Raw genomic sequence first — 16,519 nt, forward strand, 5'->3', positions numbered from 1 at the left:
CAAGAGTGGGATTTCCATGAGCTTCCTTACATTTTGTGCCCTAGACGCCCCTCTTCCTTACCCTAGTCCCCGCCCTACCTCTTGCCCTGGCTTTTAATCTGTAAGGTAGGGCTAATGAGCTCCCTGGTAGAGAAACTGTGAGGATGAAATGAGTAGCCTCAGTGAAAGCCTTAGCACAGTGCCTGGCATGTGGGAAGGGCTCAATCAATGAAATTTGTTGTTTCTCTGACCAGACAGTAAGTTCCTGAAGAGCTGGTCTTCATGTCTAATTTGTTATTATATTCCTAATAACTTTAAACACACTACATTGAAAATAGCATGTGATCAATTACGTTTGAGTGAATTAATGAATATTTGCTAAGTTTGAGGCATGCGGTAATTGGCTTAGTAGTCTATAATGAGGCAAACAACTCAAACTTTGAGTCCCTGGATCAAGAGTTCTTGAGTGGATTCATTTCCTTGTTCGTGTTTAGAAGGTTTAGGTGAGGTGCTTCGGATGGAAGGAGTAGAGCCCAAGCCTCAGAAAATTGCTGAGGTTGGTTTTCAAATTAGAACCATGAAGGAAAAGGCTCCAAAAGCAGGATGCGTGCGCACTGGAAGGATTAGCTCGTGTCTGGATAGCAGCAGCTCAAATGTGCAAAGTGGCTTTGGTCCATGCATGCTGGTCCCATCAGGGACGGATGGGCTCCTTCTCAGTTACACACTTGCCAGCTCCCTGGGAAGGAGATTCCTTCCTGGAACACAGAGACTATCTTGCATCTTGCCTGGAACTCTGTGAAACTCTTGGCCGCATCTGGCCCAGCTGGGTTCACCCTGAAACACCACATTTATTTGATATTGGGATTGATATTTCTCTTTTACATTGTGGTTGGGAATCATAACTGTCAATAAGGACTGACACTGAAGGAGGAGTTTCCTCTCTTTCTAGTAAAAAAAAAGGTATTTCTTTGGATGGGCCACAGCTCCTGTAACTGATTTGCTCTCCTGGCACAGGACAGCATGTTGTGTGGTACCCTGAGGCTGGTGAGAAAGGGGACAGACTCAAGAATTCCTGGGTGGGAAGGCTCTTCCCTGCATTTACCACAATTGCTAAAACACTATGTTTAATAGCCCAAGACTGGTCTATATTTGCAGGGAAACCATGTATGTGTGGAATTTTATTTTTTTACTTCAAGATGGCCATAATAAGAGCCAGACTGTTGATGAGTCTAACGATTAGAAGCAGCTTTTAAATTCTCCACACAATCATATTGGGTTCAATTCTGAAACCTAGTTCTAAAAGTTCAAAATGTGTGGTGTTTATCTAGCAACCTCACCAGGGCACTCATATTCACTGGTGCCAGACACGTGCATTAGGTTTGCAGATGCCCAATTTGAAGATTGCTTCTATAACCAGCCACAGAATTTAAGTAGAGCAGTCTGGAAGGGTGTTGAGAAAGTTCATTTTAGTAACTGCTACATTTCTGTCCATAATATCACTATTAAATTGGCAGCATGAAGCAGCCTTCGATGTGGCCGAGCATACACAGCCACCCTTCCTGGATGAGCCATGTGCTTGGAAACAAGGAGCATAAAGAGAGTTCTTGGCTTCAGGAATTTGGCTCAATGTTTCTATCCATTTGAGTCATGTCCACCATTGCACCTGCTTCTTTTGGAGCCAAACTTGCACATTATCACCATTACTCTTCAATAGCACTAAAATTGCACTAATCTATGAAATCTGTCTTTTCCCTTTCTCTGCCACAAAATAGAATCTCCAGGAGCTTACGGGTGTGGAATGAGGGGTTGAAAAGTACATTGAGTCAATATTTGAGAAATTTTTTATTGTATTTTTTTCCAAGTGATTCTGGTAATGAAAGTATTATCATTATAGGGCAAGCAAACATTTAAACTGAAAACAACCAGATAGTAAAGACTTCTGCTTTAATCTACTACATGAGAAGTAATGACTACTCATTTCTGAAGCTATTATCAACTTGGAGTGTGGGATTGGAGAGGCTCTTCCAATATAGTCAGTGGTACTCAAAAAAGAATCACTGCCTCCAAGAGAGAGAAACTTAGGCACCAATAATGAACTCTTTGCTTCCATTTGTATCTTATGTCAGCAACAAGATCCTAATGGAAATATCAAAATATGGTTCCACACTCCCATAGTAACTAGTTTGTCATGAACTATGAAGTGTCACTTTTTAAACTCTTGAATGCCCAAGGAACAAGAAAGAAGCTGAGTAGCAAGGGCAGAGGAGTCTAGACCAAGGGTTGGCAAACTACAACCCATGGATTGACCACCTGTTTTCATAAATAAAGTTTTGCTGGCACACAGACATGCTCATACATTTACATATTGTCAATGGTTGCTTTCATGCTACAATGGCAGAGTTGAGTAGCTGCGACAGACTATGTATGGCCAACAAACCCCAAAATACTTACTCTCTGTGTCTTTACAGGAAAAATTTGCAGACCCCTAGTCTAGACAAACAGTCAGATGAGCCACATGTTGGCTAAAGGTACCCAACTCACAATGCCAAGAGAAGGAATGGGTTGGCTTTGGTTGTTGCCCTGCACTGTGTAATTTAAACAATCTTTACAAGCCAGTACAACTAAAACTCCTATTCACCTTACTTTGGAGCAGCAATATGGAAAGTAAAATTAAGTCTGAATATATTTTATTTGTTATCTGGACTTCGAAAGTATCGCTGGATTGCTTAAATGTGCATAATCAATGTCATTTCTCAAAACTTTTAAAAGACGCAAATGTTGGCGACCACTAAAGTGCTGGCACTATGCTTATGTCTGTGCAAAATTCTACAATACTCAAAACCACGTGCTGTAGCTATAAATGTAGTCCTACTTCAAGTAAAACTCTTCTGTCTAATTATTTTCCAAATCTTTGAAACTAGTTTTAAGAGTCACCAGAAATCTGTAGTTTAAGACATCAGACACATTTCTTAGCTGAGCCTTCCAGTGCCAACATGTTGGACCAATTCAGTAAAACATGCTGTAAATTATATGACTGTTTTATTTGAATTAATGGGACACTTTCCACAATGGCAAGAATTGTTACCAGGAGTTTAAAAGCCAGACATGGGCTCCAGGTTATTATTCAAAGACTGGTGATGAATTCGAATCTCACCTTATGGCCAGGTTTGGTTGGTCCGGTTAGGAGTGCAGGTTATGACAGAGAACAGAATAAAAAGACCCAAAGCAGTTAGGATGACAGTGTCAACAGCTCTGAGTTAAACAACCACACAAATGCAAGACAACTGGCTGAAACATTATTGGGCTGACATGCTGGGAGTGATCTGAAAGTTCTGAAATGTCATTAAGGATAGGGCTTATTATTTGATGTTGGTTACAATGAAGGCTAGCTCTTTTCTTCTCATTTAAATATTAAGTAGATCATAAGTAACAGATATGATTATGGACTCTGCCTGTATCTTAGTAGATTTGTGACTAATGGCAGCAGAAAAGCCATTCAGGGTACAGGAGCACTGGGCTTCCTCCCTAGACTCAAGTTGGACCACCTGGCTGTGTTTTGCATCTACAGATTTAAATGCCTGAAATCCAGTTCTTTAATCATAATGGTCCTTTTACCTAGAAGAATGTACAAATCTTGAAATAATGACTTGAAGAAGAAATGGTGTGTTACTGAAAACATCACTAAGAATTCAAATATGATTCTTGACATGTGCTGAGAATTAAAACATATAAACCCATGTGATAAATTATAACATCTAAACAAATAAAAGCATAGGATATGAGGTTTTTCTTCACTTTCAATTAAAGCATAATGGATCATACAGCTAAAGAAGACATTATCATTCGATATTTTTATTAAAAGAAATTGGTCCTCATTCTTAAGTTTTTCCTTTCTTAAGCTTAAAAAGTCCACCAGCCAAGGTTTTTTAGTTTTGGTATACTCTATCAAGGAAGGCCATTCTTTAAAATTCTAATATTTTCAAAGGATGGTTCAAATAGGGCTAGTTTTCTGAAGAGATGATTCACCATTCTAATTTAGGAAAAATGAATGCTCTCAAACCTTTGGTTCAGGAGTGAGGTTGTGGGGCTAAAGTGTTTCTTTTTAAAGCAAAGCAACTGATACTACAAGCTGTGTGGGAAAAGCAACCTACGTGTTCTCTAGCCAAATCGTGAACGCACATTTTTGTGTGACATTCCTGCCTGGGGAGCCAGGCTCTAATTAAGATCTAGCCAGTTACATGATCACCAGGGAGATGTCTGGGGTGTGGGGAACACTTCAAATTATATTCCATGAAAACATTAGACTGTCAAAGCTTAGGAAGGCCCTGATTGTCCATAGAAATGGAGGTGGGGTAAATGACTGAAACTAACGCGAGCACATGTCAGCATAAAATAGCTGCTGACACAAATTGAACATGTGCAATTTTTTAAAAAGGTGGTATCGAATAACAGGCCAACAGCCATCCCCCTCGGCATTTTAGACCTCTTTCTTCTCTCCACTTTGGCTCTTTGTTGAGTCACTTCCATCAGGCAAAGTTCCATAGGATAAGCCATTTGAATCTGGTTGTATTTTGTCCAACATTTGTTTCCCTGTGGAGATAATAATCATAAAAAATCTTTTGAGCTCTTATAGAAGAATAAGTCTTAATAATTTCCCTTCAATCTAGGCCACATTTTAGTACCTTTTTTTATACTATGTGGTCACCCTCTAAACAGCAGAGATAAACCTCAAGGAAGAAAAGGCCCATCGAACTCCACATCCCTTGATATGTGGTCATGTGCTGTCCACCTGAGAGAGCCATCTCCCCATCCCACAGGGTCTACTTTGCTGGGCACAGAAATCAGGTTGAATCAGTCAGGAGGTTAACATGAAGCCTTCGCTCATCTCTGAACCTTTCTCCGCAGTGTTCTGTCTCCTTTTCTGTGTTTAGTCTAACACATATAACAACCTAGAAAAACAATGGCTTTCATAGTGGCTTTGAAAGCTGTTACCGATCCAATGTATGGCACTTTGTGAAATGAAAAATAGAATTAAAAACAAGCAAACTTTCTTTCCTACTAAAGAACCTCTAACCATACAAGTCATTTATAACGCACACTTTTTTCATGAACGCCACTTCTTGCATTGAACGCTCTTAGTTGAAGATGTCTCAAATGGGAACGAGAACACAGAATTCATAGGGCCCTATTTTCTCAGTCATAGGGTTGAGGCTTTAATGGCTTTTGCTTCAAAGGCTTGGTTCAAAAACCATGGTGGAGGAAGCTGTGAGAACATCACTATTCTTGTCTAGAAAACTATAGGTCACCCCAAATCCCCAGCAAAGCTGGAGATTGTTGGGCATGGGTGGGCAGCGGAGGAGGTGAGGACACAGTAGACTGCTTTCTTTGTTCTGGACATTGCTTCTCTTGTCTACGTGACTAAAGCGAGTTATTTCTCAGTGAGAGTGGGGAATTGGAGAGATGATGTATGTTAAACTGATCAGGACGAATGAGATGGGGGGAGGGGAAGAAGCCATTCATGTTCAGGTGACCATGAAGAATGTCACTCTTGGCCCCACAGTGCACAGGCCACCTCAGTCTTCCCCAGGAAGGATGTTCCTTGGCAGCCTACCCTTCTGTCCTTACATGTTCCCTCAAGTGCTCTCCAAGTGGCAGGGGGTCTGCTGCTGGTAGCCATTCCCTGCTTCTTTCTCTGCCTTTTTTCCATTTAAAGAAACTTGAAAAGGAAATTTGCAACATCACTCAAATCAAGAAAACAGGGTCAGTTCTTTTATATCCCCAGAGTTTTGTGCAAAACTGTCATTCAAATAAATGATTATTAACATTTACAGTTAAAACATCACCTCTGCTTTCATCATTAAATGCACATTTTTTGAGGGTAAGAATTATATTTTATATTAACACCCCAAATAATACCAGCAATTATTAATTTATTAGGATAAAATTTTCTATTATAAATTAAAGAATATACAATTTTACCAGGAATATTTCCAAAATCAATGTAAGACTGTGGCAGATGTTCTTTTTCTCGATTTCTGGTGACCAAAAACACACCAAGGAATGACAGAAAACACCTGTAAGAAAAATATTAATTAAAGAACGCAAGAACACTGAAAAAACTCATGGTATTAAATAACTGGGCTCCATATTCTACATGATGACATAAATTCCATTGGTTTTCTTCTTCCTGTTTCTCATGGTAAGCTGCCTAGAACTTGTCTTAATTGCTGCAGCCAATAATATTTGTCCCCAGAACCAAGACCTGGGCAGCTTCCAATAAATCTCTGCCCCAGGTTTTTAGCATCTGGAGGCTAATTCAGGCTCTAAACCCTTTGGGTATACACTAGGTCTCATTTTCTATCCATGCATGCCCAGACCCATTACTGGCACGCAACACAAGCAAAAAAATAATTTATTCTTAATTTTCTAAGAAATTTAGTTGTCCTTGGCCATAAGAATAGTCATAGTTTCCAGACCCCAGAAAGTTAGCTTTGCCCAAATACATTATGAAATTGAATTTTCAAGATAGATAGTTTTCTATGCTGAAACCAGTGTGGGCTCAAGTTTGCATAACAGTGGTCATGCACAATACAAGATGAAGAAGCAGCAAAGCATGAACGGAGTGCCAGTTGGAACCAATGGAAAATCCTATACACTGGCAATACTCTGTCAAAGTTCTGCTCTCTGTTTGCAAGAATGTCGGCAAGTATACTCACCAAATCTCCAGGAAGGGTTAAATCTGGGCACAAGACACAAGAAAGGGATGCTACCAAGCTGATATTATTAGGTCCAAAGCCGGGGATCAGCATTGGCCTTTATTCTAGATGATCCCAGAAGCATCCATGCTTCCCTGATTGAGATATAACTAGGGGTTTCCAAGGGCGAGGTACATCTCATAAAGTCCAAAAAGGTCAGGGAGCAGCTACCAGGGCCAGTGGATTCATCTTGACTGCCCGGAACTGAGAACTCCCCAATGTTTCAGAACCCTCAGAGAAATACCTAAATCACAAAGTCAGAGGCACAGCCCTGTGTGGGGCGTTAAGTTGAAAAATATGTTTCTTTTAGGAGCTCAGGAAACTCATGTTTCTTATATTATTTTCCAATTTTCTACGCCTCACGTACAATGCCAAAAAACCTACAAAAAAGTAACAGGATTTCACATCCCCTACCTCTGAGACAGTTACTCACCCAAAAAGATATATAAATATAGTGAGAAAAGCTGCCCCAAGGAATTCCTGGTAAAATATGATACCTATAACAGGAATAGAAGACAAAATGAAGTTCAGGGTAAGATATTTACAATAGCTACACATTGCTTTTCAAATTATGTTAATATATTATTTTTTCTAAGTATTAGAAAGGCACATTCAGTAATTTAAAGATATTTGCATGCCATACTTATATTTTCAATGATTCCAAAAAGAACATAGATTTGTAGACTTTACATAATGTATCATTAATATAAAACCAACAAAATTGGCATAACTTTTGCAAATAGAAATTTCTTATCCAGTCCAGGATTTGTCCCACTGGAACACGCAAGAAAACAAAACTCTAGCCATATTTCCCACCTACAGTTTTAGGCCAGGGGTCACCAAGCCTGGCCTAAGAGTCTGGATGGATTCCGGGGCCTTTGACATAGCGTGTGAACTTCAGGTCAGCTACTGCCTGTGCTGTCGCTCTTGCAAATGCCCTGTGGTCTGCTGGTCCGGCCACATGCTCACTCAGGCACTGGGGGACACTGTAGCAACTGATGTGCTATCCCAGCTCCACTTCTCACTGCCAACCCCCTCTCCCATCCCCTTCTTCTGGTCTTCCTTTTTGGGTGAAGGAAAACATGGATGTGACACTCTGATGAGCTTTTCTTCTCTCCTTGTTGTTCTCCTCTTCTTGGTCTCAATAATTTCTTGGTCTAAGGTCCCAAAGCCTTCATAGAGTTTTTATTAAACAAGATATCTTTAAATTATATATTACCTGGAATTAAATTTTTGTGTGTGTGATGTTAGCCTTGCTAGTCAGTCGACAAATATTTATTAAGAGTCCTGTGCAGCCCCTGTTCTAGGTGCTACAGATACCATGATGAACAAGACAGAGGCCTGTACTCAAGGAGCTTTCTCAGTCTGAAGTCCGTCTCCTCACCTAGAGAACAAGCTTCTTTCAGGAAGAAGCCATGTCCAGTTCTAACGAATATTTGTCAAATGAACAAACATTTCTGAAGCATTTTTCCATGTTATTACACACTTCCTTGTAAACATTTTAATGTTTTCATGTTATTCTAAGCTGATGCACTATGACAGTCATTTCTCTTAGGGCATTTTAATTTGTTCTGAAGTTTTTTTGCTTTCGTAAAGTAGAAATAAACTTCTTTGTACATATTTTTCCAAGTATCTTAGGATTTTTTGTTATTGTCACTTGAAGTAGAATTTCTGGTTTAAACATTTTCTTTTTTAGAATTGTAGTAAAATACACATAACATAAAATTTACTATCCTAACCATTTTTAAGTTTAAAGGTCAGTCGTGTTAAGTATATTCACATTATTGTGCAACCAACCTCCAGAACATTTTCATCTTGCAAAACTGAAACTCTATACCCATTAAATGACTCCCCATTTCTTCTTCCCCTTAACCCCTAGTAACCACCATTCTGCTTTCTATTTCTGTAAGTTTGAGTACTCCAGATACCTCCTATAAGTAGAATCATACAGTACTTGTCTTTTTTGTGAGGGGCTTATTTCACTTAGCATAATGTCCTCAAGGTTCATCTACATTATAGTATGTGTCAGAATTTCCTTCCTTTTTAAGGCTGAATAATATTTCATTGTATGTATATACCACATTCTCTTTATCCATTCATATGTTAATGGACACTGGGTTGCTTCCACCTTTTGGCTATTGTGAATAATGCTGCTATGAACCTAGGTGTACAAATATATGTTCAAGTTCTGCTTTCAATTCTTTTGGACATCTACACAGAAGTGGAATTGCTGGATCATATGTTAATTCTACATTTAATTTTTTTGAGGAACTGCCATAATGTTTTCCATAGTGGCTACCTCATTTTACATTCCCATCAACAGTGCACAAGGGTTCCAATTTTTCCACATCCTTGTCAACACTTATCTACTATTTTTTGCTAGGGGCCATCCTAATGGGTGTAAGGTGCTATCTCCTTGTTTTGATTTGCATTTCCCTAATGAATGGTGATGTTGAGCATTTTTTCATGTGCTTATCGGTCATTTGTACCTATTCTTTAGAGAAATGTCTATTCAGGTCCTTTGCCTATTTTTAAATTGGGTTATTTTTTTGTTGTTGCTGAGTTGTAGAATCAAAGATTAAAAACATTTTTAAGGCTTTTGATAAAAACTATGAAACTCAGTTCCAGGAGGGTGGTCCCATGCTACCCAGTTCCATGAGAGTGCCCGTGATACTGCAGCCTTGTCGGCACTGCTTATTGCAATAAAAAGAACAAGACAAAAACTTTCCTAATTTAGTAGGCAAAATATGGTGTTTGATTTTAATTTTAAGCTATACTTTTTGATGAAGGTAAAGAGGAGAGATTAGTCAAGAAGCTTCACCTCCCTTCCACACTGCAGTAACATCAGATGAACTGATAGTACTCCCGGAAAGCTTCAGCCTCCCACATTCATCCATTACTCAGCCCTAGCCCTACTGGTCCTCCTATAAAACTTTCCTTTCTGGGGAACTACATTTTTACACATCTTCAGCATGTTAATATTAACTATTAGGCTGTATGTCATGCCTAGAACTCCTTTTGGCTTTGTTCTTTTCCTTTTCCAATAATTCTAGGGCACACAGATGTACAGTCTTTTCTTACTTTCTTTTGTCAACAAGCATAAAATGCTAAAAAAAAATTCGACGTCTTGGGATATAATCTTTTTCTTTAAAAGTAAGGCTCAACTTTGGGAAACAGAAAATGAATTGATTACTTTTAAAAACTGCCACTGGCAGTCACATTGTTTGCCATGAAATTAAAAAGATATGCCAATTAGGAAACAGATAATCCCTAATTACCTGAAAAATACATAAACTTTGCGCTGGGAAATGAACTCCCAATATGAGAAAGTAGCAAATACATCCAATAAACCAGTGAACTAGGGCATGCCAGTACCAAACTTAGGAGTGATATATCTGAATCTAGTGTTTTCGTTTGGACCAAGTTTCAAATTTATGCTTTTTTTAAAAAAACATTATTGTATCTGATGTAGTAGAAATAAAAATAAAAGAACTGCAACAGCAGAAAAATAGAGGTCAGAACAGCAAAAGTAATAGTTTCTGTTCTCATCTGCCTGGCCGTCCCTGGAGCACTGGATTCAGTCTGGGCCCCACTCTCTGATTAAGGGGAGCGGGGCAGGGAAGGAAGAGTTAGTAATAGACCTGGGGTTGTTTGGCCCAGAGACAAGACACAAGAGGATACTTCAGCTGCTTTGATTATCAGGGGGGCTGGCAAGGAGGAGGACCCAGAAAACAGAACTAAGATGAGTGTCTTAAATTCATCGGGAGGCTAATTTCCACTCCAGTATAAGGAAATATTTTCTAATAATTAGAGCTCTCTAAATAATTAGAGTGATTCAAAACGGGGCTGAGCGATCTCAGGAGGTAGAGAGCACTGGAGAACACTCAAACAAAGTAGAATAACCTGTCCTAGAGGATGCTACAGAGGAAATTCAGACACTAGGGGGAGGCTAGGAGGATGTGGGCTACACGGCTCCTTATAACCTAAAAGTTCCTTGATTTTCTCATTTACTCTGAAAGAAACTTCATTTACGCTTGTTGTGGGGGTAGAATCACCTAAGTATGGAAGACCAAAACTCACCTGCAATAATGGCACTGGTTGTAAAGAAAATATGGTTAACTGGCACCACCGTTGTCGTATTATAGAGCTTCATGGCTTGATTCAGGAACCTAGAGCAGAAGGCACTTACTGAAGCTCTGGCTTTAAGAGACGCTCAGAAATAAGTTAACAATAACTTCAAGAAATGCTTGTTCTTTAACTACAACTACAAAGAGAAAGGAAGTGCAGTAAAAGGGCATTTCCAATCAGCAGTCATAGCTTATACGCATCTGATGTATGAGATCAGATGTCAGGTTTTATGGTCTGTTTAAACCAACAACAGTAACAATGAAAAGCAATTAATCATATTCTGAGGCCACATAAGTTTGAGTTGGAAGCGATTCAAGCTGCTGGACCAGTATCACACTGGGGCTGATTCATTAGGATAGGCCCTAGAATCTGTTAAATATCATATCTGGGGAATAGTATAGCTATCCACTGACATGCCACGTGCCAAGAAAGAAGATGGAGAAGTAAAGGAATGTTTAATGTTTCAAAAACAACGCTCAGTACTCCAGCTGCACAGCACATGTGGGAGCTCAGCTTCTCACTTTGGCCACCAACGTGATTCAGGTTCCCACAACTGTGTTGTGCTGCCCCATCAGGGACTAGACCTTTCTCTAAAGCAGTGCATTGCACTGACATCACCTGGGCGCTTTTAGAAAGCACAAATGCCTTAGGTCCTATTCCAGAGCAGTTGGAAAAAAAATGTGGGCAGAGTCCAGGTGCACTTGTGCGTGTGTGTACATGTACGTATACATACACATATGCATGTATACATGTATGTGTGTATATATGTGCATGTATACATATATGTACTTATATGCGTACAAATAAACCTCCTCAGGTAATTTTAATGGGCAGCCAGGGATGAGAAGCACAGTTCTATAGTCTAGCGTGTCTCATAGTTCTAGTGTGTAAGATGCAGGGACTAAAACAAGGGTGATAGGAATGCAGTTTACCTTCAGTTGAGTCTGCCTTTTAAATTCATAAAGCACAGTTTAAAGATAATGATGCTAACCAAATTCCAAAAGATATAGTAGTACTGGTTAATTCAGAAGAAAGAGAGATTAAAAAAATAGCAAGACTGAAGTATTAGAAACACACTCAGTCTTACAAGGAAATGACAAATGAAACAGTGACAAAACACGGGGTTTCTCCAGTAATTCTTCATGCTCCTTATAACAGGGCTTATATCCAACCCATAACAGACTTTACCTCTAGTACCTATGGAAGGAACCACTCTCTTCCAGAGTTTGGGCTCTAATTTCCTAGCTGGCACGGGGATGGTGCTTTTGTAAAGCATTTTGGGGTAAACAGAAAACTTTCTGGTTGACTCAAGAAAGCCTAGCAGGCAGAGGCATAATCATGATGCTAAACGGAGGGGAAGTGATTGGAGCAGATGGAGGTAGGGGGAGAGAAGAGCAGAAATTAAAAATGTTCCATGTCACCACTATTAGGCCCCAAGAGAAACATAAAACAATCATTCCCAATCCCATGGGTACAAAGAAAATTCTGGCCAAAGATGTAAAGTTCTGGGGAAAGGATTTCCCTCCCGGCCAAATGTCTGGTTTTGTCCATCCCTGGGCAATTAATGAGCATGAGCTAAGAAATGAAGGTGAAGGGTTCATGTATTTCCTATATTTAGCATGAAATCCTGGATGTGGACCTGCCCCTTTGATTTATTGCTAATGACAACCTGTGTACAATGGATATTAATTACAAGCAGAAGAGCATGAGGAAAGTATCAAAGTGCACTTAGTTGGATTACGGCTTTACTTCAGAACTCACAGACGTGAAGGCAAAGCTTAGTGAAAACTGATTATTGGATGCGAAGGATAAAGCAAGGCATGTTGGCTGAGCATAAGCTGTACACCCTTCACCCTTAGAAATCAGTTGCATCTAATTTTAATTATCATCTGAAGCCAATAAAGATTAATGCTCAGAGAAGCACAGGAATGCCGAAAGATTAGTGAGAATGCAGAAGCTAACTTACTTGACTTGGAAAACACAAGATGCTATCATGACGATAAACATGACATAGAAGATGGGATAAGTCAGTTGCATTTTATCCGTCACAGAAAAAGTTATCATGCCTGAGACGGCTTTTACTGAAATAACTGTCAATGAGGCTGAAAAAGAAAACAAAAAACACAAATAATATACATATTTGAGAAAGAATTACAAATAAATATCTTAAGTTTACATGGTAGAGTAGTAAATACTCCAATGATGCTTTAAGAATGAACACAGTTGTGAGAGGTGGGGGGTAGGAGTGACACCAGCCAAGCAGCAGCCCCGTTGCTCAAGCTGTGCTGGACTTTAAATTTGCTGAAATCAGCTAAAGATCTGCTGTGGGACTGGGTGCTTTTTATCTTTGGAGCAAGATGCTTATTTTCCAGCCCTAACTGTGGAAAGAATGCTGCGGAGGTTATAATTACTGGTAGATGGGAAAGGAGAAAACAATGAAGGGAGGAGATAAGAAAAGTCAGATTATCCACGTGACTTTAATGAGAAAACAACTATTAAACTATACTGAAAAGTTTTAAAGCCAAATAGATGAGAAGACTGGAAAGTGAAAAGCAACTCACTCCATGAGTTTACTATGAGCTGTACTTAGTCTGTTTGAGGACTTTTGTTAGTAAATCCCTCGAAGTTTCATTAAACTATTTTTTGACAAAGATGCTAATGGGAAGCAGGACCAGAGCTGAGTGTTCATTTCTCAGAGTCAACCATAAATCTAAGATTTACATAAGCAATGTCTATTTATTTTCTATGCTAAAGAGGAATCAATCCCTTATGAGAACAAATTTTTCATAGGTTTCAAGCAGCAATGAAGGAAAAGTGATTTGAGAAGGTTATATTGATGTGAAAGCAATGAAGTATTTTCTGGAAACATCATGTTTCTGTAGGAAGAAGGCAGTGTTTTCTTTTTGTCTTAGGTCCTTTGAAATTACTGTTGCATATAATTCCATAATTTAGCTGAAACTCACAGAAAGTTAAAAAACATTTTTACATGAAATCAAATAATTATAAGTCAAAGGCAATGTAAAGAAATACTACCTTTGTTGCAGTTGATCTACCTGATTATAATATATCAGGGCTTTATTCCTTTTAGCTATTGAAAAGGTTATATACATATAATATAATTAATATATATTATATATATTACATATTATATAAAATGAGTATGATATGTATCACATATATAATAATAATCATCATATATATAATGAGTATATATGTATAATGAGTGTATATATATATAATGAGTATGTTTAAAATACCAGGTGATGGCCAACTAGGGAAAGCCTCCCATATTTCCTTTTCCAAAAACTGAAAATAACTTTAAGTTGAAGAGTATCAGGGCACACTTTGAAATTATGCATTTTCTTTCTGTTAAAAGCCATAATTAACAGAGGAGACCAGGTGATAAATTCTAAAAACTATCCCCAATTTGAACAGACAGGCCCTTACAGCTGGCCCCTCTTTATCTCAAATTGTCTTTTGACCTGATCTTTTTACATATTTTCTACAGATTATGACAATAGTCATATTTTAGCTAAACTAGAAATTTTAAATGTCTACAGAAATATGTGTCACTTGATGGTTTAAGTTTGTAAGGTTAGCTCCTGAGAGATCTTGATTTCCTCCTAAACACTTTGCTTGCAATTAGAGCACAGTGCGGTTATGGTCTTGTGATCTGAACAGCCAGTTTCCCAAAGGAATCATTAATGCAGAAGGAGTTGAACACACTGTTCCATTAGCCTCAGAACCTCAGGATTGCAAAGGCGCTCAAAGGTCATCTAAGTCAACCACCATCTGATGTTAAATTATACTTAAACACAAAACAAAAACAAAACTAGAATTCTTTATTAAATAGCTAAACAAACTATCAGTTGCTATAGTTAATTACTATATTTTCAAAGCGTGCACAATCACCAACTGATTAATCACTATTTATTGTAACTCTGCAAGTTATTTCCAGGCTGGTGTCAAGTACTTCTAAGTTTTTTTTGATGGGGGCAGGGTGGGTGATGAGTTCAGATGGAAGTATGAAATTGTAATGCAGTATCATTCCATTGTTGTATTTATAAAAATAGAAAGTACTTATGTATGCACAGAAAAAAAGCTAGAAGAAACTACATCAAGAGACTGTCAGTGGTTATCTCTAGGCAGTGGGATTATGAAGAACTTTTAAACTCATTTTTTTAAACTATCAAAGCATATATCTTCAATTAAAAAATTTTGGAAAATGCAAAAAGCCTGGAAAGAAAAATAAAAATCATCTGTAATCTCAACCGTCATCCTAAAATCATTTTTAACACTGGAGAATATTTCTTAATAGTTATTTTTTTGGGCTGGCCCGGTGGCTGAGTGGTTACAGTTCCACATGCTCTGCTTTGGCGGCCCAGGTTCACAGGTTCAGATCCTGGGCATGGACCTACTCCACTGTCAGCCATGCTGTGGAGGCATCCCACATACAAAGTAGAGGAAGACTGGCACAGATGTTAGCTCAGGGCAAATCTTCCTCACAAAACAAAATATATATATTTTTCTATCTCTAAGCATGAATATATATTTCCTATGTGAATCATACAGTATACACTACTTAGGAACCTGTTTTCCATTGCTGTTAAGTATTTTCTATGCATTACTATTCTTCTAAAGCATGATTTTTATTGGCTGTAAAGTATACCTTTGTATGAATGAATACTTGTTTTGGTAACTCTCTATTCTTGTACATTTAGATTATATCCATTTTTTGTTTGGTCTTAAAAATGAGGCTGTGATAAATATCCTGAACATAAATCTTTGTGTATCACTCTGCTGCTTTCCTTAGGAAAATCACCTAAAGGGGAATTACAGTGCTGACAGCAGTATATTTCTTCTGAAATATATTGGCAAACCGCCTTCGAAAAGCACCAGTCACACTCCTACCGTATTGTGCTGCAGTGCTCAATTACATAGATTTTTATATTTTTCTTCATATCATTCTCTGTTTTCTTAATTCTCAACAATAGACATGTATTACTTTCATCAATATGACAGTACCATTTTTGCCTAACATATGCCGACCTGCGTTTGAAATTCAGCCCTCATTTGATTCTTGGTTCTTCATCAATTGCTCCTTCCAAGGACTTTCCCAAACTGCCATCAACGTCTCCTTATTAGAGCCATAAATATTTAATCTGTGAATTTGGCTTCGGCAATCAGAGCGTGCTAAGCATAGAGAAGGCCCTCCTAGCTTTCCTAGCTTCCTGATCAACTGAAAGGATTCTGGTATGAGTCTTCAGATTCCATTAAGAAAGGAGATGGCAGCCACAGCCAAAGGGAGCCACTCACTAGATTTCCTTCTTCCTGGTTGCCCTCACTTTCTATTTTCTTTTTTAATTCCATTTTTTTATCTATCACACAAACAATATATCAAGCAATAAAGTAAAAACAAAATCCACCTACCACTACCTCTCATTTGTTTCCAGTTTCCATCGTAACGTGTGCTTTTCATCACAACAAAGGTAGGTACAATGTTCTGTGCTACTTTTCCATTTAACACGACACCATAAATATTTCTCAAAGCTGCTACATGATCTTTACGATCATTTTTTTTCTTGGAAAAGTCATTAATTATCATTGTAAAATATCCAAACAGCACAGATGAGTATAAAGTGAAGGGTGGGCATCTT

At 38.4% G+C, this 16,519-nt stretch overlaps 1 protein-coding gene across 2 annotated transcripts in view; it reads right to left on the reverse strand.

Annotated features, from left to right (window-relative positions):
• Positions 1 to 1,802: 1,802 nt before the first annotated feature.
• The window catches only part of NIPAL2 (NIPA like domain containing 2), a 71,378-nt gene continuing 56,661 nt past the window's right edge, over positions 1,803 to 16,519 (reverse strand). Inside the window, exons 7-11 of one of the 2 annotated variants that reach the window (XM_008527680.2) lie at positions 12,829 to 12,964; positions 10,815 to 10,903; positions 7,168 to 7,231; positions 5,959 to 6,053; positions 1,803 to 4,569 (exon numbers count right to left, since the gene is read on the reverse strand). In XM_008527680.2, the coding sequence (XP_008525902.2) occupies positions 4,457 to 4,569; positions 5,959 to 6,053; positions 7,168 to 7,231; positions 10,815 to 10,903; positions 12,829 to 12,964 (497 nt within the window). In that variant the 3' untranslated portion in view covers positions 1,803 to 4,456. The remainder of the gene's footprint in view (positions 4,570 to 5,958; positions 6,054 to 7,167; positions 7,232 to 10,814; positions 10,904 to 12,828; positions 12,965 to 16,519) is intronic. The other variant, XM_070631813.1, reaches the window with a different exon arrangement.

The sequence above is a fragment of the Equus przewalskii genome, chromosome 8 (assembly GCF_037783145.1).
Source record: "Equus przewalskii isolate Varuska chromosome 8, EquPr2, whole genome shotgun sequence".
NCBI classification, from domain to species: Eukaryota; Metazoa; Chordata; class Mammalia; order Perissodactyla; family Equidae; genus Equus; species Equus przewalskii.